Source organism: Haliotis asinina, chromosome 4 (genome assembly GCF_037392515.1).
Source record: "Haliotis asinina isolate JCU_RB_2024 chromosome 4, JCU_Hal_asi_v2, whole genome shotgun sequence".
NCBI lineage: Eukaryota > Metazoa > Mollusca > Gastropoda > Lepetellida > Haliotidae > Haliotis > Haliotis asinina.
In genome coordinates, this window is record NC_090283.1 from 80,050,451 (window position 1) to 80,075,410 (window position 24,960).

The 24,960-nt window shown below is 39.1% G+C and overlaps 1 protein-coding gene across 1 annotated transcript; it reads right to left on the reverse strand.

Moving 5' to 3' along the window:
• Positions 1–153: 153 nt before the first annotated feature.
• On the reverse strand, positions 154–19,904 carry LOC137281956 (putative glycerol kinase 5). The gene is made up of 17 exons (XM_067813695.1): positions 19,738–19,904; positions 15,144–15,305; positions 14,450–14,543; positions 14,080–14,155; positions 12,942–13,035; positions 12,006–12,095; positions 11,454–11,495; positions 10,933–11,070; positions 10,412–10,485; positions 9,264–9,324; positions 8,337–8,463; positions 8,028–8,132; positions 7,713–7,763; positions 7,283–7,326; positions 6,062–6,225; positions 5,427–5,560; positions 154–5,041 (listed from the first exon to the last, which is right to left on the reverse strand). Exons 2-17 carry the CDS (start codon positions 15,270–15,272, stop codon positions 4,887–4,889), a joined length of 1,578 nt encoding a protein of 525 aa, XP_067669796.1. The 5' UTR covers positions 15,273–15,305; positions 19,738–19,904; the 3' UTR covers positions 154–4,886.
• Between the last annotated feature and the right edge of the window lie 5,056 nt (positions 19,905–24,960).

The following is a 24,960-nucleotide window of genomic DNA, read 5'->3' on the forward strand; positions in this document are numbered from 1 at the left end:
AAACCAACATTCTGCATATACTGTTTCCACTACAGGATGTAACTCATAGTCATGTGAAGAAGATAGGTTCCACCTTGGATCACTCGAGGAATATATCCTCTCTCATCAGAACCAGTGAGTGATCTGTACAACTCCAAACAAGCAGAATTAGTCAGGGGCGTTTTTATTCATTCAATTTTACAAAAGTGTAAGAAAACATGATTCAGTGCTCATCAATCTGGATGGAAGGACATGTGTCATAATTCAACATACAAAATCAGTCATAAAGCTCACTACATCAAGTGTGTATGCACTGCTAGTCGTTATATGTCTAAGGTAATATTGTCTACTTATTGTAAAGTATTCACTAATTACAAAATAACATGGCAGGGGACAACAGAAATGGCCTACATGCTGCTCATGCGGGGCATCACATCAGTTGACCAGCATGACAAGGGATTACGTCAATCAGCCCGTATCCTGATCCATACCACACACTACATTAACCTTGTTTCTTTCTGCGAGGTGAGTAAATGAGTTTAGTTTTACGCCACACTCAGCAATATCCCAGCTATATGGCGGCAGTCTGTAAATAATCAAGTCTGGACCAGACCATCCAGTGATCAACAATGGGAGCATCGATCTGCGCAACTGGAAACCGATGACTTGTGTTAGAAAAGTCAGCAAGCCTGACCATCTTATCTCGTTAGTCGCCTCTTCCGACAAGCATAGTCACAGTTTACGGTAAGCATGGGTTGCTCAAGGCCTATTCTACCCCGGGACCTTCACGGGTCCTTTCTGTGAGGATATATACATACATACTACTCAAAAGAAGTTAAGGAATACCCAATCTATTCACAATACCATGGTTAAACATCAGAAGCTAGGTCATGTTTAACCTCTTTAGAGAAGTCAACAGTCATCAAGCTTATGGTCATTCGGTCCACTTAAACACAGGGTGTGAATCCCATATCTGGTGTCCCTTGCCACTGTATTGTTTAAATATTGCATATTCAGCATGAGAGATCACTCACTCACGTCATTCACATGAGGAACTGGGTGTGGCCTAGCTGTTAATCATTTGCTACTCATGCTGAAGACCTGGGTTTGATTCCCCACAAGGGTGCAATGCGTGAAGGCCATTTCTGGAGGTCCCACCTTGATATCCTGCAATATTGCCAGTAGCAGCGTAAACCATACTCACTGACTCAAGTCATTCACACCTGCTGACAGCTGCCATGAACAGTTTGATTAAATATATGATGCATAACAAATGTACTACCTCCTGCTGCACATTTACAAACACAAGTGACACCTATTTAATAATATATACTGTTGCTTATTCTAGAACATTATCTTTGGATATCATCTTTGTTATTTTAATCGTAACATTTTCATGTAACACTTCTAATGCATTATTACCAACTGACAAGAAAAGGCATACTAATTATTATGAATATAGGCAATACTATACATCGGTGACCAAGACGTTATGAAGCTATATCATGTCTAAAGTATGACAGTACTGCAACAAATAAATTATATATCCTCATTTGACAGGTACATATTTTTCAGTACCAAAATAATCTAAATGATTGTTCTCAGAATGTTTTGACAAATTTCTACAGTCTCCTGAAAGAGTAGATACCTGAGCTGTTAAAAAACATGCACATGTTGCTTGGAAAGTTTCTGCAAAATGCTCTATAAAAAAACCCTGAACTTCAGTCCCCTGAACAATTTGATGGCAGTGTACTGATTGTGGAATATTCACTTCATTGGAACTTCACAAAAGCCCATGTATCGCAACATCACAACAAGACTATCTCCATATATCAACTAAATATCAAATTACTGACTCCTCTAAAATGTTCACTTTTATCATAACAAAAAGAAAAGCAGTTAACTTTAATGATTCACACACTTCAAGCTTAACATTACGCTCAATTCATAGCCTGAAATGAGAAAACATTCAAACAATAACATAATATCAATTTTCTTCCAACATCTGAAGAGTTCTTTGGTGCCAAGCTCCTTGCTGGCTCCTTGCTGGGTCACATGTTTATTTGTTTGTATTGCATGACACGTGTATATAACATGGACATATTAATACATGTTTACTTCTGCTGCAAAGTTCAAGCTACATGATAATGCCTGGCATAATCAACTTAGGACTACACCAACCACTGACTGGCATAACAAGCGACGACCCACGTGATCAGGATACGATGACACACAGCCAGTTTTTTCACCAGCTAAAGAGTTCTGGTGACCACCTCTACTCTTGATCCACACACAATACAAAACATGTCAGGAAGATAAGTGTAATTGTTTAACAAACTTGGACAATAATACAGGTACATACAACATAAACAAATATTGAAGCAAGAACATAGCCTAAGGTTCCTTCAAGTAACTTGTGACTGTTGTAAAATATGGTATGTTTGTTAAGTGCATTACATGATCTAACTTAAAGGTCACATGCAACGTAAAACACAACTTTGCAGATTCTGGTACCTTTCGGTGTGCACTTACCGGAACAAATCATAAAAAATGCCAATTCAACCTATAAAGTTGAAAAAAAACGCGATGAAAAAAAAGCCCGCGAAATCGGAGTTCAAACGTTTCTCTAAATTCCCCCCAGCGCTGGGGGGAAAACTGGTTTCAACAGCTGTGCTGCGCTGTGCCCATAACGCATGCGCAGTGACTAGGTTCGCGGAGCATGACACAGTATGCATGCCCAGCGTCTGAGGTCGTGAGCAGTAGTCTAATCTTGGTTGTGTACACAAACAAGTAAATAATCTACTCGTTACGTAAAACAACTTGTTGATTGTGGTAAGCAGTCTCTGTCACAGAGAAAGCTCAGTGTCTGGTTTATTCACACCTATATGTCTGTCTGCCTGTCTGCTAAAGACAACATGCAATACACAGCTTCAATCATTGACCACGTGCAATTTGAACTTAACACCTATCAGGCTATACGACATAAAGAAAATAAGTTGATTCATGACACGTGCAACCAAGTCCCGTGTCTGCCACATCATGTAATTAGGCACGTGTGATACACACAACATGTTTTTATGTCTGTGGGTTGCAAACAAACTGCATCCATTTTTTTTCGGATGACTGGATCTGACGGAAACTTGTGCAAACTCTTGTCAGTTTCAAGTCCTGCTTTGTACTTGGACGAGATTCCAGCCACCCAGTAGTTTACCATCTCTACTGACATTTTTATTGGATCGAGCGCAAATTCAGAGAACATGTATTTTCTAAACCCAACATCTCTATATACATTCTTCATGGATAACGACTTCTTTTCGTGTATATGATTTTGTTTGACAACAGTATATGAATCCATACTGAAACGACGCATCAAGTACACAAAAAGAAGTTGTTATCCACAAAGATTCTTACTTTCTTGTGACTGGCTATACTTCTAAAATGCCCATCAAACAGATAATCTTTCTGTACACACAATGAACCCTCAGCACATCAGCAAATGAAACAGCCAATCGGAAGCCGTCGTTACACTTGAGAGCATATCCACCCGCTATGACCGGGTTCGGTCTCCCGAGGGCTTCGTTTCGGGGGAAGTAAGCCCAAGTACAAAATACTGCACTTTTGAATCGCGATTGTACGGTTATAATTGTGTTTATTTGTTTTTTTAAAAGCAGCAATGTATATTATATGTCATGAATAAGTGATAAATGTGTTTTAATTATGTTTGATTTTTTGGTTGCATGTGACCTTTAACATACCAAGTTAACTGCTGCCAATCAGATGTGTTTGTCACGTCAGATTCCATATAGAACACAAGTTATAAACTAATATTAGTGACACATGGTCCTGTGCATACAACTCAAGTCACAATAAGGTGGAGTTAAGCAACAATGGGTGCAGACAGTGCTCGAATGGGTGGCTAGCAGCCTAACTCCTGTGAGCGTCTAGGACATCACCCCTGCCCCACAATGAAGCATGACATGTGGTCTTGCCTAAGGCATGTGAGCTTGTTCAAAATTGCCTCTGATCACCCAGCAGAAAATGGGGTCAGATAAGTCAAGTGACTATTAACCTTCTAGTGCCTCACAAGCAGCTGGTGTTATGCAGAGTAATAATAGATTGTACAGCTTGAAAACGATCCTCCGTGACGTGAAATTCAGCACATTATAAATGCCCTTCTTATAATATTGCTTGATGTGACACTGCAAGAAAAGCAGATACAAAACTCCCATAATGTTTACTCAGCAGTATATGGGTACATGGTAGGATGTAACTTCAGAGACGTGCTATACTTATATTGCTTGTTTCACTGCAAGCAAATGAAAACTGTACATACAAACCTACCACAATGTTTAGTCTGCAGTATATGGGTACCCAGTAGGACACAAGTGCAGAGTGATTTGATAGAATATCTGTTCATAAACATGTCCCGTCCATGCATCAATAAACACAGAATACCTTAAATTATAGAGTGGACTTCTCTGGAAGGCACTCTTGGTACAGGCACAAATGCACAACAAATTAACATTCACCCACTCACTCACATCTGTTCAGTTGAAAGATTCACACAAAATCACAAGTTTGCATCTGGAGTGTACACATGCAGTCATGAAGATAACAAACTAGCTCAATACCTCTAAAATTGCAATGAAGAGGTCATGGACAGTTAACAAGCATACTGCTCAACAACAGCTAAGGTTCATCTGTCATGATGATGCTTGCATGCAATTGTATGCAATAACCATTTCATTCTAGATTCTAAAATCCGTTATTCTCCACACAAGCGCCAATATCAAACAGCATACCATTCCCATAACAACCACTGTTGAAAACATACTGGACTGATGCCTGCTATATAAGGCTGACATTTCTCTTAACGGTCGCCGTTGTTCCTGGCGACACAGTTTCTGTCAGCTATCAGCTTCACGGTACCACTGCAGGGACCTTGTCACTGCACGCTCCCACTGACGATAAATGTCTTTGTACTGAGACCAAACTGACTGGGGTTCAAACACTCGGCTGGACTTTCGGAGATGAAGGAGCTGCTCCTTGTTTTCCCACACGCCTACGATCATAATAAACAATGATGATGAGTGAATGAGTTTATACTGCTTCCAGCAATATTCCAACAATATCACGGCGGGAGACACCAGAAATGGGCTTTACACATTGTATACATGTGGGTAATAGAACAGTGTCGTCATGAGTGAGGTCTTTACCCACCTGACCACCCCACTGCCCTAAAGGGAGAGAGAGAGAGAGGGAGAGGGAGAGAGAGGGGGGAGAGAGAGAAAAGAAGGTACAAGGTCAATGACTGAAGGATGAAGTGACATCGAGTGAACTAGAGACAGTTGGAAGAGAATTATTTATATGGTGAATGAGTGAGTTTAGGTTAGAGGGAATGACAGTGAGTGAGAGAGGGTGAGTGAGTGCGGCAGGTATAAGGTCACCTGCTGCAAGTCCTGCCAGGAATGCTGCCCCAAGGCTCGTCATGTCTGGCTGCTTGGAACGGTCAATGCTGGTGTTGACGAGGCTTGACATGAGCTGCATAATGAAGTCGTTGCTGCACACACCACCATCAGCTCTGTACGAGGTCAAAGTTCAGAGGTCATATATTTTTCAATGGACATAAAGGATAAAGGATAAAAAATGTGTATATATTTGTGTGTGTACTCAACAATATGACGGCAGTCTGTAAATAAGTGCAATTGGACCAGACAATCTTGTGATCAACAGCATGAGCATTTATCTAGGCAATTAGGTTACAATGGCATGTATCAATCAAGATTGCAAGCTCAACCAACAGATCCCGTTAGTCACAAAATGGGTGACCAAAGAATATTTATAACCTGGATATTCACACGTAGATAAATACTGGCCTTGTGGACCAAGAATGCAAATCTGAGGCAGAGCAAAATTTGAGAGGGATTACTTACAAAACAATAATCAGTTCATAATATCAAATCAAAGATAAAACTTTTTATCAATAATTAGTTTCAAACATACTTTCGAAATGTAATTCATCTCAAGCTGGCATACAAAGAATTGGCATGTTCAGGGTATCAGGGTGACATGTTCTACTGACCTGACGTACGACAGAGGGATCTTGGTCTCCACTAGCACCGTTTCATACAAGACCTTAAACCTGAAGGCCAGGGATTCCAGCATGGCTCGGACGATGTGGGCCTTCGTTGCGTTGGGCGTCAGTCCAATAATTGAGGTAGCGGCACGGTCATCATTTATTGGTGCCTGTTAAGATCAAAATATATTTTGTTGAATATATCGTTGCAATGTCTTTGTTGTCAACATCCAGATTACGAAGTCTTTCAAGTGAGTGACAGTATGATTTAATGCTGCTCTTATCAATATTCCAGCAATATCATGCTAGATATGGGCTTAACACCTTGTACCCAAGGAATCAAACCTAGGTCTTTAGTTGGATGAGCAGATGCTTTAACCATTAGGTGACCCACCATTCAAGTTGAAAGGTCAACAGTGCCCATGGTCAGTACACTGTATTAACTGATGCACAAGTAAATTTACAAAAGAAGTCCTCAATATGCAACAAAAAGAGCTTAAGAATATGCAATTCTTTCACATATCTATAGTTACACTGCCCTTTTCAACAGTATGTAGAGAGGTACTCTAGGAGTTAGTGACAAAGGTACTAAATATTGTCTCTCAGCTTCAACACTCAGTGGGTATATTTCGAAGTGGTGTGACGATTCATCGATGTGCACCGATTGGTCACCAATACAGTGAATCATGACAAACTTTCACACTGTTATATATCCCCATACAATATTTCGAACTGGCCACAATACATCAATGTTTTACTCTGAATACTGCCGAATCACAACTTCTGTCAAGAAAGACTTAAATTTGTTTGAGGACTAAAATATATGCAAACCTATTTTCCCCTTCATAATTTTCTCGGAAATTCTTGCGTCAGGAGCAGAGTCAAACATAGTGCTTGCATTTTATCAACATAAAGAGTTAATGTATAAATCTAACTATCTGATTTCTGAATTTCTGTACATTGAAAAATGCTAGCAGAATTTGATGAAATCCTTTGAATTGACTTTGTTTTGATCTTATGGTGTTTCACAGTCGGTGATTTTAGTACATGATACGTGTCATATCACTACCCTTGTATCGAGCTTCGTATCGCGTTGCCCCTTCAGTGCACAATCCCTTGGCAATATATCGTGACTTTAGTATAGAGATGCAATGTATCGCAGGTTGTATGCCAAAACAAGCACTATTATTTTGACTTAAGAGATAAAGACGAGAGCAGCACCAGTACCTGAAGTCCACTAAATGCAGGGACGAAGCACACACCAGCAGAATCTGTGAAACAACATGTGGACAGTTCAGTGTATGTTCATAATGATGACATAATGATGACATAATGATAATGATGACAAAATGAACTCATAACACTTCAGAGAAAATAAACAAATCAAAGTTATTTTCATGAACACTGATTCAACTTAATATTTGATAACAAGGTAAAGATTTTGTGGTACAGCATGTCACATTTATATCAAAATAATTCAATTTGAAAACAAAAGCTACCCTAATATATCAAAAGCGCACAATAACAGATGAAAGATATAGTTTATCCACCAACCAGCACATGTTCCTTCTCTGTTTACAGGCATCAATGCAGGAATGGCTCCTCTTTCAAAACTGTATGCTATCTACAGAAGAAAGCCTAGATATTGACCACTAACCTTCCACACTGTTGGCAATATTGGCTGTCTCGGTGACATCATCAAAGAAGCCTGGAACAAGTGTAATGGCTGAGTGTATTGATGCCAAAACACATACATTACATGAACACATAATATAAATACACATGGTTAGTTCACATTTACAGGATATTTGTACTTTTACCTGTGATAGTCAAGATTATCTATAAACCTTATTTCATGCTGCATTATCACCTGTGAAGGAATATAGTTTACTAGGCATCAAAATCATTCATCAAAACACAAACTACATTGAGTCTGTTACAACTAGGTTGCTTTGATTCTAACACAGTGTACCGAGAGACTTGGCCCAATCCAGTGTGATCCCGGTGTCGGCAGCCAGGCCCTCTGCCAGATATGTCAGCTCGTCCTTGATCTTCCACCCAATGATGGGGTACAGGCCTGAAATATACACTGAGTGAGTGAGCGACTGAGCGATTGAGTGAGTTAGTGGTTACAGTGTTAAATGAGAATATCACATAAAAACACAATCATATAAAAACATTAAGCTATCAGAATTTCTTCAGAAATTATACAGGGAGCATGCCTTGAACAGAATGTTTTAAACAAAGACAATTCTCAAGGAGGGTAAGAACAACCCCCAACCTGCAACAGATGCATGTGGCTTGTTCCCTGTGTTGAGGTCGATGAATGTGCCAGTTCCCATGGTGCATTTGATGTCACCAACCTCGAAACAGCACTGTCCGAACATGGCGCCCTGCTGGTCAGCAACCTGGTACGTCACAATGAGTCCACATTAACATACCATTTGTCTACATTCGCTAGTCTGCTCTGCTGATATTACCAACATGTGCTGAGTACAAGCAAACATCTAGCATAGACTGCATTGATTGATGTCATAACTTGAAGCTAGTTCAGGGTTTTAATCTGGCTACTTAAAAGAGCTGTCATAGCTGAGGCGTGAGTTGTGAGTCGGTGAATAACAATATTTCAGTGCCATAGCTATGCAAGTTTAGATGAAAAATGAGCCGACATATTCATTTATGCTCATAATGTTAGATTTATTGTTGATTCATTTCTATAAAAACTGCCTTACACTTTGTGCAAGTTAGACTTATAAATAGGTAGCACTATTGGGTTGGATTGGTGCAAGCAACAAAGAACTAATTCAAACCATGGTTGCTGAAGACCTTTTCTACCCTAAGTCTTCATGGGTCGTTTAGTTCTAGAAGTAGCTATAACTTTGGCAAGTTCACATAATAATTCACTCATCCTTTGGTTTTAGATTTCTAAATTCTACACTCAGAAATATTCCAGCTTTTGAAAGTGGCCTGTAAATATTTGAGTCAGACCAGACAATCATGTGATTGATATTTCGAGTAACGATTAAACAGTTGGACATGGACACACCCACTACTAACTCCACAGAGTTGAATACAGCACATGTTTTACATGTTTTATATTTACATGACAAATCATAGAGTTTATTTAAATATCTATATATTTATAATATAGGGTAAAAATGAAAATTATTATCTGATTTGAAAGCACCCAAATACATTTTCAACTTACTGAAGCAGTTATTGGAATGGACTGACCAAGAATATCCGGATGGACTTGCCCAAACAGGCCACTGAAAGAAGAGTTCAGATTCAGTTATAACATCAGCACTTATATACAGCATTTAAACAATCAGCCTAATTTGAGGACTAGGGCCGAGTAGAGTTTTAAGCTCAAAACTGTAATTTTGGCTGAGTGATTGCATGTCTGATACTCTTGCTTTTAGACTTGCAGCTTGTGTGTTATCATTGTTCTCAGTCATTGTTTTGTGTGGACATAGGTGATAAATCAGTGGAGACTTGCAAGACACACATCATAGCACAACTGTTCTTCAGTGAGTGAGTGAGTGAGTGAGTGAGTGAGTGAGTGAGTGAGTTTTACAGCTATAAAACAGGAGGACATAACCAAAATGGACTTCACCCATTGTACCCATATTGGGAATCAAACCCAGCTTCCTTGCGGGATAAGTGAACGCTTTAACCACTCGGTTACTTCACCCTCCCTATTAGACACCTTTAGAATACTGGCTAGAGTACACTGTGATTAAGTTTCACGGCAGCGAGTGAGAAAGTTTAGTTGTGGGACACTGTTAGCAAAATTACACCAATAAACAGAAAAGGAGCTGAGGCATTGTACACTTACTGGTAATCAAACACTATAATTTGACAATCGGCTGCTTTAACCACCAATACACACACACACCAATGAATGAGTGAGTGAGTGAGTGAGTGAGTGAGTTTAGTTTTTCGCTGCACTCGGCCATATTCCAGCTATATAGCGGTGGTCTGTAAATAATCCAGCCTGGACCAGACAATCCAGTGATCAACAGCATGAGCACTGATCTGCTCAACTGGGAACAGATGACGTGTCAACCAATTAATTGAAACCTGGTCACCCGATCCCGTTAGTTGCCTCTCATGACAACCATAGTCACCTTTCACGGCAAGCATTGGTTGCTGAAGGCTTATTCTACCCCAGACCTTCACGGCTCTACACCACTGAAGGTGAAGAAGAGGTGGGACTTCAAACTTCAACAGTATGTACTGATTTCTACATGATGTTCCAAGAGTGTCCCTAGGCTAACAGATATATTAACTGACCTCTTCAAAAAGACAGTACACTTAAAAACACTTCATGAAATATTTGACATGTGATCTCACCTTGTGTCTTTCACTTCAGGCAGAATTGACATTGGAATGTTGACCATATTACAGACTATTTTACTCCATTCAACCTGAAATGAAACAAATCCATGGACTAGCTGAAGTATATATTAAGTTTACCACAAAAAGACCCAATGAAAGTGATATATTGGAGAAACCAACATTCACGCATTCAATGTAACGTTGCTGTGTGCAGCTGTGAGGCCAAAGTCACAGCAAGTTGAGAATGACAACAATTCACAGGCAAGTCATCAGCTGCTACATCATTGAGTAGAGTTTTACGCTGCTTTTTGCCAATATAACAGCAGGGGACACAAGAAATGGGCTTCACACATCGTACCCAAGTGGGGAATCAAAACTAGGTCATCTGCGTGACAAGTGAACGCTTTAACCACTGGGCTACCCCAAACGCCCCTAGCTGCGAGACGACCTACATGAAGAACAAGCAGGAGTTCAAATAAGAGTCACAACATGACATCCTTTGCAGCACTACAGCTACACACATCAACATCACTGACCTGGAAAGGGTCGTAGAGTCCTGTACAACTGGCGTTGGAGTAATCTGTGACGTGTACCTTCTTCCCCGTGAGGCAATACAACAGCCACGTGTCGATACACCCGAACATCACCTGATCTTCGAAGGCCCTCTTCCGCAGCTGGGGAATAGCAAAACAACACACTGAAACCAGTAATATGATTACATTCTTCACTACATGTACACAGACTCTTAACTGCACATGGAAATAGTCCAAAAAGAAGCATAAAAGAAAACAATCAATGATAGGGATGAAAGAAAAGATGAAAAACACTTCAATTTCATTTCTATTCATTAGATGTCAAAGAAGACTTTAATTTCGCAACTGTTTCAAGTATGTACTGTCTAAAGTGATCATATCTATAAAAAAAACTGTCATTAGAAACAAATCAAAATATACACATTAATTTTAGACAGAATTAACTGCTTTAGACCTTTATGAGTGTGCAAAACCCTTTTTAAGTCAGATATCAAGATGTTATATGAAAGCTGAAGACGCCTTACCTCAGGAATATTGTCCAGGGCCCATAGCAACCTCATGGTAACCTGCAGCCAATACACAATGAGGGATGAAGTCACGTGTGCTCACCGATATCAACTTTATGTACCCAAGGTGATAAAACGTTTTAATTTTTTTGGGGGGGTTAAATTTTGATTGGTTCACGTGATATAATGTACACCTGTCACAATCCGTGAGCATCGAGGACAAAAGTCGTTAAATCCCCCCAGCCCCTCGGTGACCACGTGAAATGAGAGAAGCGTGCATCACCAAGCCTCTAGAAACATGCTTTTTTGTGTCATCAGGGGTGGAAATAACATTAAAATTCCTTCAGTACTCTGGTACAGTTGCACATGTAAAATCACTTGTCCTGATAACTTTTCCACTATATATTTCTTGCTGATTTTTTTTAAAAGAGAGAGAGGGAGGGAGAGTGAGAGAGAGAGAGAGGGTGAGAGAGAGAGAGGGAGAGGGAGAAAGAGGGAGAGAAAGAGAATGAGAGAGAGCAAGAGAGAGAGAGAGAAATACCACGGGGAATTGAATCCTAGCTGAATAACCTGCTTGGACATGAACTTGAGGACACTGGCAGCTAAGAACCTGTTCTTCCTGGTGAAGACATGGAGAAACTTAGATCCAGAATTGAGAGCCTGGAAAACAAACAGTTGTCTGTCAGACTGTCTCCAACTTCACTCTGTATAAAACATATGTTACAGAAAATACTTCAAATCTGTAAATAACAACGCAATATGTCATATTTGGGATTTCACTTTCTTAGTTAAATACAAATTCTAGTACCTTTTGGTCGAGTCCCATCCGGGATTCAAACCCGCACCCTCAGAGTCAGGCACCTTGCCTGCTCAGCCACCGTGACTTCCAATGGGATTCAACCAAAAAAGTACTCAAACTAAGTAACTTTCTAAATGGCATTGTGTAAATAACCACACGACGCCATCTTTCATTGCAAAATTCACATGGATGTACTGATCTCAAACAGAATGTTTTGTTTTTACAGATAATCATTAGAAGTGAAACCTCTTCAAATTCTTATGTACCAACTGAGGTGAGGTATAAAATGGAGAATTCTTGCTGTACACAACAAGTCTCAGATGTTTATACTGACCCCAAAAGGCATTTCACCCAAACACACAAATGTATGGTTTTATTTATAATTCATAATCATTCTGTAAACATTTTCTTTAAATGGAACCTAGACTCTTGGGCACCTAGTACGGATAAACTCTATGGATGAGCAAATGAAGAAATATAATAAGGATGATGCTAAAGCCAGTATAGTATCCTTATTGGCAGACATCATGTGTGTAAAAAGTACACATGACAAACAAGAGTGGCAGAGAAGTTAGTGATGTCATTTCATTGTGATGTCATCCTGTCACAACCGTTCGAAAGCAATGTGATACAACTTTATTGTCCTTGGAGACACCACATGACTTCACTCTCTAACAAATGACGTGAGTATCCCTGAGTGGATGTACCTTGAGCGTGTAGGACCTGTTCCATTCTCTCACGTAATGAGATGCTCGAAGATCCTGCCATGTGATCAGATTGTGGAAAGGTTGACCTGTCTCCCTGGGGAAAAAAATAGAAAGTTCTCATAGCACAGGCAGAGATTTTAAAGAAGTTAATATATTTATCATTTTCCTCATCAGAAAATCATCAAACCTGTTAAACTATTGCAGTATCAGCTTTATTTCACATTTGTTTGGATTATTTTTGTCATCCCATTAACATAATACATTCACTAAATTCATCAGGATTGATTTATTCAAATGTGTCAAGTTGCTACAAGTCAACTTTCAGGATCACTAGACCCTCTTCACCTGTGTATGAGAAGCGGACATTGATGAAGACCACTTACGAGATTCATAACAAATGCGCGAGGAAGATAAATGCCTGACTTCTTAGATTGGCTTCCAAAATGATAAATGGCTGCTTGAACAGAATACCTAGACACAGCTCTAGACATGATTTAGCTAATGTGGGCACTGTACCCACTGTATTTATTTGGAGTAGGTATTATGAATGTGGAGTGGGTATTTCACTTTCTGTTACACACTACTTTAAAATATTTGGGTATATCCATGACATGTTTCTCAGCTAAGTGTATGTCATTGAGTAAGTTAACTATGTCGGTATGTACCTCCTTATGTCGTACCTAATCAAACTAATGTAAATATAAAGGAAATGAATTCATTAAAAACCACTCATCATATACTGCCAGTAAGACACTAGTCTTAAACTAACAGTACAACTTGATAGCAATCGATGTCTTAGCGATTGTTATGAATTCTGTACACATATGCTTTAAACTTTTTGCATATCTGACATTTTAAATGTGTAATTGGTACGCAGGAATTATTTCGCAATGCGTAATTGGAAATTTTCTCAGTACATTTTCCCAGATGAGCAGCTTTTCTAAGCCTAGAGTTATGTATCGTTAGCCAACTGTTAGAGTTATGTCCCTTTGATCAGTGCTACCATATACACAGTCTGACTACATATAAAAGATACAGGAAAATATTTATTGAGCGTTCTTATGCTTTAAAATCAACACAACATATTCTCATCATATTTTCATTGAGTGGAATTATTGTTTCATGATCATGTTCTTACCTGTCCCACGTCATAAATGTCGCCCTCTGTGTTGCTAGGCCCATACACTTAACCTGCTGTACTGTGATGTTGGCAGCTGTAATATACATAGAAACAGCAACTCTGTACATACAAATATTAAGAAATAAATATCACTTCTCAGAATAATAGTATCTCTCTCTCTTTCTCTATCTCTAACTCTTTCTCTCTCTTGTTCCTTCTCTCGCTCTCTTCCCCCCCCCCCTCTCTCTCTCTCATTTTTCTTCTTCAAACTTGGGGGCGCACTTCAGCATCACAAATTATATCAATTTTACATTTTAAAATTCTGGGCCACCCATTTGATTAAATTTTATTTAATTCTGAATGTACACCAGTATGTTCCTCTTCTCACCTCTGATACTCTCCTGCATGACCTGTTTGACCTGAAGGAAGAGGACTTCAGGGTCCATTTCTGCCCAGCCTGTCTTCGGGTGCAGGATGTCGATCTAGCAAGCAATACCAGTCTTGAAATGCACACCATTTATACAAAGATGGCACGTGGTAGTATTTCTTTTTGTGTTATTCTGCTTCCATGTGAAGCCATGAATCATTGTGGTATGTATGGCAAATACATCAATCAAACTGTGATCGATGATAATGTGTGAGCAAGATTTTGACAGAACCAGTATAAGGAGCTCATTATAAATAAACAAACCATACATAAACACTAATATGACAGAGTTCCTCGTTGGTAAAGAACAATGAAATCTTTATAACATTGACCTTGAAAATAAGGTCAAGGTCACCCAAACTGACTGGTGTCTGCATAATCCACCAACGTAAGCTAACACTGAATTTTAAGATACTGGGTACAATAGTCCATGAGATATCGCATTAACATGATTAATAAGAATCAGGACGTATGTACGTGAATACATAGTCCCCTGCTCTGCACTGCAGCCAGGCACAAAAAATACCAACAACACAAATTGCCACTTTCAGCATGAATTACTGCAAGTACTATTATAATAACCTGGATATGTGATAGATATGTGATAGATATGTGATAGATATGTGATAGATATGTGATATAGGTGATATGTCACCTTCTTGCTGCTTGTTCCTCTGTTAACTCCATTCTTGTCGTAGATGTGACCACGTAGTGTGCTTGTTCCAACATCCACCGCCAAAATGTACTGAGCAGAGGAGGCTGTCGCATTGTCCTCATCCATCATCGTCGTTGTACTTCTTGCATGCTACCTCAGTTCCTGCAACATCAAGGGGAGACAACTGCACTTCACTGAGGGTAGGTGAAAGTCTTTTAATGAGTTCACTATAAAACTAACTTGTATGGTAACAGCTGCCCTGGTGCTGACTGTTTCCAGCTGTGTAAGAGGAGAAGCTTTACCTCTTCACTAACACACGTGATCAAGGTTCAAATGCTGAGAAACCTACCAACATGGCAAACTGGGACTCAAACTCATACCCACGGGGTAGCTGTAGAAGAGGGACAAAGTTTAATTACTATTAGGTCAGACCAATGCTATTTCTGTTTTACGGATCTGTCAACGTAGTAGTTTCAACGTTCCAAATTAATAGTTTGACCATGAAATTAGTAGTCAACTAAATAAACAAAATCATGATGGATTCCGAGAAAAAATGAACGATATTACAGTCATGTGGTTAAATTTTGTGTCAAATCGCAAAGGTATTTAAATCAGCTTCGCTAAAATTATGTTTGTTAATTCCAGTTCAAATATGTCACTAAATTTGATGAATGGAAGGTATGTGAACTCTGAAAATGTATTTCATTGTTGAAAATATATGTTTTTGTCTATATATCAATATCATGAGGAATTGCCATGGCATGCAATAATTTGGTAAATTAAGTGACAACCCACAAAACATTGCTTCCAGGAAGATTATTGATCCACGTTAAGTGAGTGAGTTGAGTTTTACGCCGCACTCTAGTTGCCTTTCGTGGCATCAAATACAGGAAAATGTGTATCTGATCTGTAAATCTCCCGTAGCACTCCTTAGTTGTATGCTCCCCTGGGAGTTGAGATTGATAATTTTGCCGTCTGTGACTGACATCCAATGAACGACAGGAAAACAAAGTGCCTTTAAGCAGGTAATCTGGATAATGATAATAATTCACTTATATAGCGCCTAGTATTCATCTGACTAGTTGCTCACTGGACGCTGTAATCAGAATCTGATTATCACTACCCCGGATAACCCAGGCACTTGAAGGTTATAGCCACAGGACTGGGTACCCATTTTCTGCTGGGTGAACAGCGACAAATTTGAACAAACTCACTTGCCTAAGGTAAGACCACATGCTTCCCATGTGCTTCATTGTGGGGCAGGACCGAAGTCCTAGAAACTCTCAGGAGTCAAACGGCCAAACACGGTCACCCATCCAAGGACTGTCTGATCTCAACGCTGCATGAACTTCAACTGATGGTGACCCGAGCTCTACGCACAGGACCACTTGCCACCTTATATTGGCACTATATCAATATAAATAAAATGAGCATTGATCTGCGCAAATGGGAACCTATGACATGTCTCAACCAAGTCAGTCAACCTGACCAGCCGATCCCTTTATTCGCTTCTTATAACAAACATAGGCGCCTTTTGTGGAAAACATAGGTTGCTTAAGACCTTATGAACCTTGACCTTCATGGCTCCCACTGAACCACAAACACGGTGAAGTTCCTTCACAACGAGGAACATAATATCCACTTTTAAAATTAGAGTAAGTGAATGAGTGAGTTTACTTTTATACCACACTCAGCTATACTCCACCCATAAGATGACAGTCTGTAAATAATCAAATCTAGGTCAGACAATCAAGTGATCAACAGCATGAGCATCGATCTATACAAATGGGATACAATGACATGTGTTATCCATGTCCGTGAGCCTATCCATCCGACCCTGTTAGCAGCCTCTTATGACATGCATGAGATACTGCAGATCAATTATATCTCAGATCTTCATGGGCTTGGTAACATTCGAAACTGAAACCTTTTTATGAGCCACCCTGGATTGTATAATCAGGAGATATACCTGCTGCATTTTGAAATAAGTCCCACTGTACAGTGGATGTGTCTAATGCAATTTGGAACCAAACACTTTATCATGAGTAGAGAGTTTTATAGACTTCATGAACAGTGTTTCAAAGTAACAGGACATTGGGTCCTGTAAGTTTCGGGTGTCTGTCTGACACACTGAAAATTCACAGGACCCATAAGAGTACTAGAATTTGTACTTTACTAAGAAAGTGAAATCCCAAATGTGACATATGTTGCATTTGACCACTTTCTAAATGGCATCGTGTAATCATGTCAGACTGTATTTGTGAAAACTGGTCCTACCTTGCAGCCTTAACAAATTTCTCTCATCATGAAGAGTATGAACGTAAACCTCAACTTGTGGCTCAGTTTTTGTAGAAGACTGCCATCAGTGAATATTAACTTGTCCGCAGTACAATATACTAGTCTCTGACCAACAGACTAGCGTGAAGTTTGAAGGCTAACTTGCCCTAACACATAAGAATCCAGAGTAAACACACTGAAGCACTATGAAGTTAAAGTCCAATTTAGTTTCACCAAACAGTACTTCCCGTATGTGTTCAGAACAATACATCTACAAATTATGATATCTTACCACTGTGTCATCACATGGCCACCTCATGCTTCAATACATGCACACAATCTGGGGTGACCCTTCACCTGATAACAGAGATCTACTACAATAAACACCTGACAAGAGAGATCTACTACACGCATGGGTGAGTAGTTCAGTTAACCAGTAATCTTTCTCCTAAATGTGCCCTCTTCCTCTGAAATGAACATAATCCAGCTCTATACCACTTATGGTGCAGTCCTTAAAAGTGACTAAGAGATGAGCACTTTGATTACATATGGGAGGCATTGCATGAGACTGATCCTCTATATGTTGTTGTCTACAACCTTGACAGACTCTGCCATAACTGTGAGATATAGGAACATTCGAGATAACAACCATGACAGACTCTGCCATAACTGTGAGATATAGGAACATTCGAGATAACAACCTTGACAGACTCTGCCATAACTGTGAGATATAGGAACATTCGAGATAACAACCATGACAGACTCTGCTGTAACTGAAAATGATAAACCGGTAAAATGATAAACTCAAGCTCAGTGAAATAAATGTCTCTTGTTTGCATGTGTCTGGTGTAATAAGTCTTTGAATGACATTTAGAAAGTGATACACTTAAAGGAAGAGAGTTTCTCTCACAAAGTTTTGTCGGCTTGTTTATTGTGGGGAACACAATGATTTGGAGAATAACCTTACTCCTTCATTCACCTAATAAACTCTACATTTTATGTCAAATGTTATGTTGGACAGGTGTGTTACAGGTGAATGTCTGTGTTATATAGAAATTATTACACTTCAAAGGAATGTAGTCAGAATGAGTCTGAGACAACAGGCCTCAGTCACCATGAAGGACAGGTTCAAGACCAGATGTAATGTTACCAATATTAGCTTTCCTGCTTTATTTCTCTCAGAAGCTTCATAAGTTAAATACACTTATTCATTTTTTTAAAGGAATGTTTGCATAAATGTATACATGTATATAATACAAAGTGCACAGGTTGTTTGAGTGACTGTGGTATATCTTTTCTAGCCTTCAGTTAGTATCTCTGTAAAACGTGACATGAATGTTGTTGAAATGATGAATTATTATTTTACTGACTCACTCTGCTTGTGGTGCTTGTGAATATTATATCTGGATAAACAGAACATGTATACTACAGTAAGATACTACAGTAAAATATATTGAACCGTTAACCAAATACTGATAATAATTAAATGCATTAATTGCCCTTAAAAATTATGTTAACACAAGGGGTTGACATACATTCACAAATAAATGTGGCAGGTGTAACTGCATATGTGTAGACAGTCAGTCAGAACTGCCAGAATTAATATGCCCCCACCAACAAGTTTTAGCCTACTGAGATTTTCCCAATGGGAAACGCTGGAAGCTATGCTATGAAACAGAAAAATAAACCCATCAAACAAAATCATAATAGTCTTGGAGTGACTGGTTACTTGGTTGGCTGTACAGGATCTATTCATGGGAGCCCAAACTACTGGATCTATTCATGGGAGCCCAAACTTGGGGAGCATATACTCAAACGTGACTTCACACAAAACACCGACAAAAATCGTAAAACCGATTCTTGGGATAACATCAATCACATCTTTTCAGTCTGGAAGAAGCAAAATCTCAAATATACATCCGCAGACATATATTCGCGCCGACACTCACGAACATCATATTTAGAGAGGAGCAAAACGTCTATGCTGAGTCACATGAAATCGCGACTGTATACAAATAAACATACCGCTCACTGATTCAACATAGACGAATCAGGGTCAGTTAGAAACATGTTGTGGTTCAGTGAACCTCACCTCCGTCATCTTTTGAACTTCGTTGAGGCGTGACACAACATTCTGTACTAACATAAAGCTCTCCAAAATAACACACTACTTTCCTCTCACTGAGATTAACAGCAAAACATAAACTTATACAAAAAGGTACATTTAAGAAAATGAAAGGAAACAGCATAACAACAGATATTTCTAACACTATGATCCATTCACTGTGTTGAAAAATAACAGAAATGTATTTCTTACTTTCAGAGGAACTGTCCAATAAAACAGCGAATATATTTTTCGGCATGTGAATCTGTTGTTGTCCGCATCGACAAGAAATCTTTGACCTGTGGGGTTGACACCGCAACTTAAAGTTGTCACTCTCGTCGTGTTTCTGATCAGGCGATCGCACATGGGCGGGGCGAGGACGTACTCCCTGCACGGTTCAGTTGTTGTACTCGCTGCTATGTCGTTCGCTGCCTAAGCGTATACTGGGATAGTAGATAGTTGTGTGAACGCGCTGAAATAAGTTCAGAGTAGGATTCGCTGTGTTAGCTTACATTCAGGGCCAGACAACTGTCGGATTTAAATGTTATTTTACATGCGCTTCGTTCTCCCTTGTCAGGACACAAAGAAAACACATAAATTTGACGCAATACCACAAAATTATTTATCAGATTTCCATCCAAAATTATTTAAAAAGTAAGACTTGAGGTAAATGTTTTTTAAACGATGTAACTCACCTAACTGATATGGAGATGTTTTGTGTGATGCAGAAGTACTAGTAAAGAGGAGATATTAAGATTTATTTGTACGTAGACGCGAGATATGAAATTTGGAACACTATAACTGTGCAAGGTTGTTATTTTGTGAACATGTAAAGCAGTCGAGGCGCAGATTTTTTTAAAATGGACTCTGGAATAAGGGATAAAATGTTTCATAACTTACCTTTTTAAGAGATTAAGTAAAACGCATTTCTAAACAATACGTGCATGAGTGGGTGCGTCTGTTTCGACCACTTTAGACTTCAGTTCTTTTTAGTGCAGGTCCACTGATTCAGTGCCACCCCACTCACAGTAGGACAGGGTTGGGTAAGACGAAAATCGAATCGTGTACTCGCATGTACCAGTTTATAAGTAAACTTACTCTCAGTATTATTCGCTGGACTCCTACATTGAGTCGGTTCAGTGTAGAGGAGTCTATCGAATAATACTGAGACTAAGTTTACTTACACCGGTACATGTACTTGCCTTAATAGGAATAGAGTACACGGAAATTAAGGAACACAGCGCTTCTGTCATCTGTCTGAATAATTATTCAATCACGTGTTGACAAAAATTATCACAGAAAACTTGAAAGGATGCCATTAAGACATTTAAACAAATCTCAGGCTATTTAATATACGCCAAAATAAAATAGAGTCGTCTCCTATTTTAGCGGTAAACACGTTTTCTGTCGACATCGCCTATGCGCGATCTCCCTTGCGATACGTAGCGGTTGCCAGTTACATCATTGACCGGTAACTATAGCAAGAGGCGAGAATGGGAATCGCCTCGATAAGTCTGTGCGGACGACCTTGATTTTTATCGAGCTCAACAGTGACACTACACCTGATGGATCAGTTGATACATGCAGATGTTAAAGGGGGAAACTCTTCACTTAAAAACAACAAACATTCATACGATACGACGAACTGTTTGAATTATTTTTCAGCTGAAATCCGTGAGTACCGCGAGAATAGGAAAACGCCAGTATAAATGTTAAACAGAAAACCTTCCGTTCCTGTTGTAACTGTAACTTTACTCACTGGACATGCGCCGATTAAAGAAGGTCAATAGTAACCGGACAATGGCAACAATGTGAAAATGTAAAAGTCAATTATGCAAAATACACGTTATTAGCTGCCGTACGTGTCCACGTTACAGAGTTCTCTCCCTTCCCGAGTTCTCGATTCCTGGAAATTGTACTCGATTACAGTTGGTATATCAGTCCTTTTGTTTTGTAAAACACAAATATTGTTTAGTAAATATGATTCGCTCTACTTCCGCCATCGTGCTTTAATTATAATAGTTCAGGACAAAACTATACTTTATTACAAAATATTGGGGCAGAGCGAAATACTTTACATCTTTTCTAAGATGCCAAAGTTCATACTTTCTAAGGATAATTTCAATTAATCTAGGACAGAAAACAAACGACGGTGTGGGTGACCAAAATTAAGAATCCTCGCACAGGGCTCTCTGAAGCACTGTTCCTGTCAAGAGTCTGCCACCCTAGGACGAACGTTACCAGACAAAACAGATGTTGAGCAGTTTGATGACGATTTACGTTCGGGTTAAATATCTTCTCGTCCGCAGCCGGAGGTTTCAAATGAAATATTCCGGAAAGTTCCCCCGGAATGTGGCCAACACATGGTGTTTATCGACATTGTAAACACAAAAGTAAACCAAAGGGGTTTTAGTGTCTGTACTCGTTCACATCGAATACGGACACAGCAATGAAGTGTCATCAGCTGGCCGTTTCAGCTGGTTCCCATGGTAGCATCTGGAGTTGCTCATTTGTGACGTCATCCTAACTTTACGTCACAATATCATTTGAATGATGACACAACAGAACAACTGTATGCGATGTTTCTTCGTGTCAATACGCAGTGAATAGTCTTGCAGTTTCCGGGAATCTAATACCATTTGATCATGTTTTTCAACCAATCAGATTACTGAACATAGTGATTTTTGCTTTACAGTATAAATTACAAGGTTAAATTCATTTATTCATGCTTCAACCTTTTATTTGTTACTCATTACTTTTTGATTTTTGAATTTTCAAGCTTTGAAAAGAAAACCCGTCAAGAAACAAGAAAAATAAATGTGTTTGAATATAGACCTCTCTTGGCTGGCTATTTTCCAATCAGGTGTATACGACGGGAAGTTGAGCGAACCCAACACAACCCACTTTCGCTTTTGGTGATAACCGATTAAACATGGCAACACAAACCATGCACAGGTTCTCTGAAAGAGGCAGGGGTTCTTGCACATATACTTTTTAAATTTCGGACCTATCAATGTGCCTGTACGATTACCCCTAAATCTAAGTCGCATTGTGAACAAACCTTCGCAGAAGAAGCTGGCACTTGACACGCGGATCTATACCACAGCTGGAACCAGTCATAACGTTCCCCATGCTGTGTGAATGTTTTTAACCCCCTGGATGTCGCGTTTTTTTTCAGGCGCACATTTTCGTAAGGTTTGAAAAGTGAACGTTGTGCGAGATTTGCGCTCGCGTGGTCCTGTATCTGCGTACGGCTATGAAATTGCACAGACATGTAGAATATTTAATTTCCTATCCGTTGGTATAAATAAAATTGCGGCTACCTCAGGGGTTTGAGAAATAGACACTGCTAAAAGTTGTCCAAAACTTTTGTGTGTTCAAAAACAGTAAATTTCTCAGTTTTTTATCGTGCACCAATAAAAGCACTCTGCTACGATTTTTTAAATTTTGCATCTTTACGGAAAGTGTGAGCGAAGAAAATACAGCTTGATATCTGAACGACATAAGTGTATATGAAATGGATGTATGTGCTAATGCATAACGTCATACTCACAAAATAAAAAATGACCCGCAATAAATGTCAAAAATCGATTTTCTACTATGACGTCAAACGTCGATAGAGAGGTCATGCACGTATAAAGGTAAGGGGGCATAACTCAGCTATGGTTTACATTAGGTCAATGTAACTCCGATCACATGAAGAGAATTTGCTGTGGGTATGGACAGTATATTTTCGTGATGTTTTTTTCACAGTGAACCAAACTATTCCAATACAAATTTCCCCAATGTGACAGAATACCTTTTAGTAGTTTCACATTTTGTAAGAAAAGATGGAAATGTACTACATCAAAAAGTAGGCAATAGCGATTTGGATATGTCCCTATCCGATACATATTTTAGTTCTTAGATTCCCATATTCTCCTGTTTGTGTATATGTATTTTTATTAATTTTCCATCATTATTAACGGACTAACAGCCACATGTTCAAATGTAATGAAATAACTGAAAATAATGCGACATTTTAGTTAACGTCACGGCATGTTTTGTGCATTTTGTGACGTCGGAAAAAGACTACTCTGATTGCTGATTAGTATATATCTAACCTAATTTCTACTCAATGTGTAAAAGATCTCGGCTTCTGTGTCAGAATTCAACCGTGGTCAGTTTAAAAGGTTTATACAGCATAGTTAAAACAGAAGTCTGTCATCGACATTAAATAACTTCGTGGTGGGTGAGCAGTCTAAGGCATCTGGCAAGTGATCCAGCAAGCATGGTGGTGCTGGGATCGAGCCTACCTGTGACCGGGTGTAAAAAACCTTGAAGCCAACTTTGTGTGCACTTTTTCAGTGTTGTCCAGTCCAGTACACCATGCTGACATATTGCTGATATGTTCTGGTCCGCCATTGAAATACTACACATACACTTATGAGGGGAATATACTACCGGATGAATGTGTTTGCAAGTAATAGTCATAGTTTCATAATCTCAACAAAAAAAAATAAATAAAAAAACTAAAAAAATAAAAATAAAATATAAAAAATAAAATAAAATCTCTAGGCAGTGTGGTGTGTGAAAAATGTGACATCGTTTATCTGACCCCCCATTGAAATACTACACAGCGTTGTTTGAGTGTTTCTAGTTATTATTCTAAGACTTCGTTCACATACACTTTCAATTTTTATGAGGGAAATATATCATCAGGTGAAAGGTGTTTGCAAGATATAGCGATAGTTTTATGATTTTAGAAAAATTGTGAGGGTGTATGTGATGTGCGTGAAAAATAACCTATCGCCCCGATCTGATCTGATCCGCCATTGATGCTTGTGATGCTTGAGGGTTATAGTTTTATTTTTCTATCTTTGTTTCCTGATGACCTTATTGTTTGACAAAACTGGAAAGGTGTACACAACGCTTTGTGAAGTTTTAAACTTTCTGTTTTTGAGGGGTGTGAGTCGGTTAACGTTTGATTAATGTCCATTCAATTGCCTACATGCATTATGATAATTATTAATGTAAACAAAAATGTCTCGGATTTTTTTTAAAAAAGGACTGCAACTGTTAACACATTCTCGCGAGACTTTTGCACTGTTTAACACGTTTTGGGAGGGATGGCCGTTGTTTATTCTTTCATTCATTCACATATGTACTTCTTTCTTGTTTCTTTCATTCACAATTCTTGCTCTTAATTCATACAATAATTCATTCATTCATTCATTCCGACTGATACAATAAACTGGCTGAACACTGAAGTTGCACTGGGAATGAGCCAAGTCAGTGTGTGTTGGAGCATGACGAGGCACACGTCCATTTGTACAAATGGTAAAGAGAGAAAGCGAGTGACCTATCCCTGTTGTAGATTATCCCTGGTACTATGTGATATGTCAGGTGCCCTTTTGATAGTCCTATTATTTCTCCTATGCCGATTGCAATAGTCTC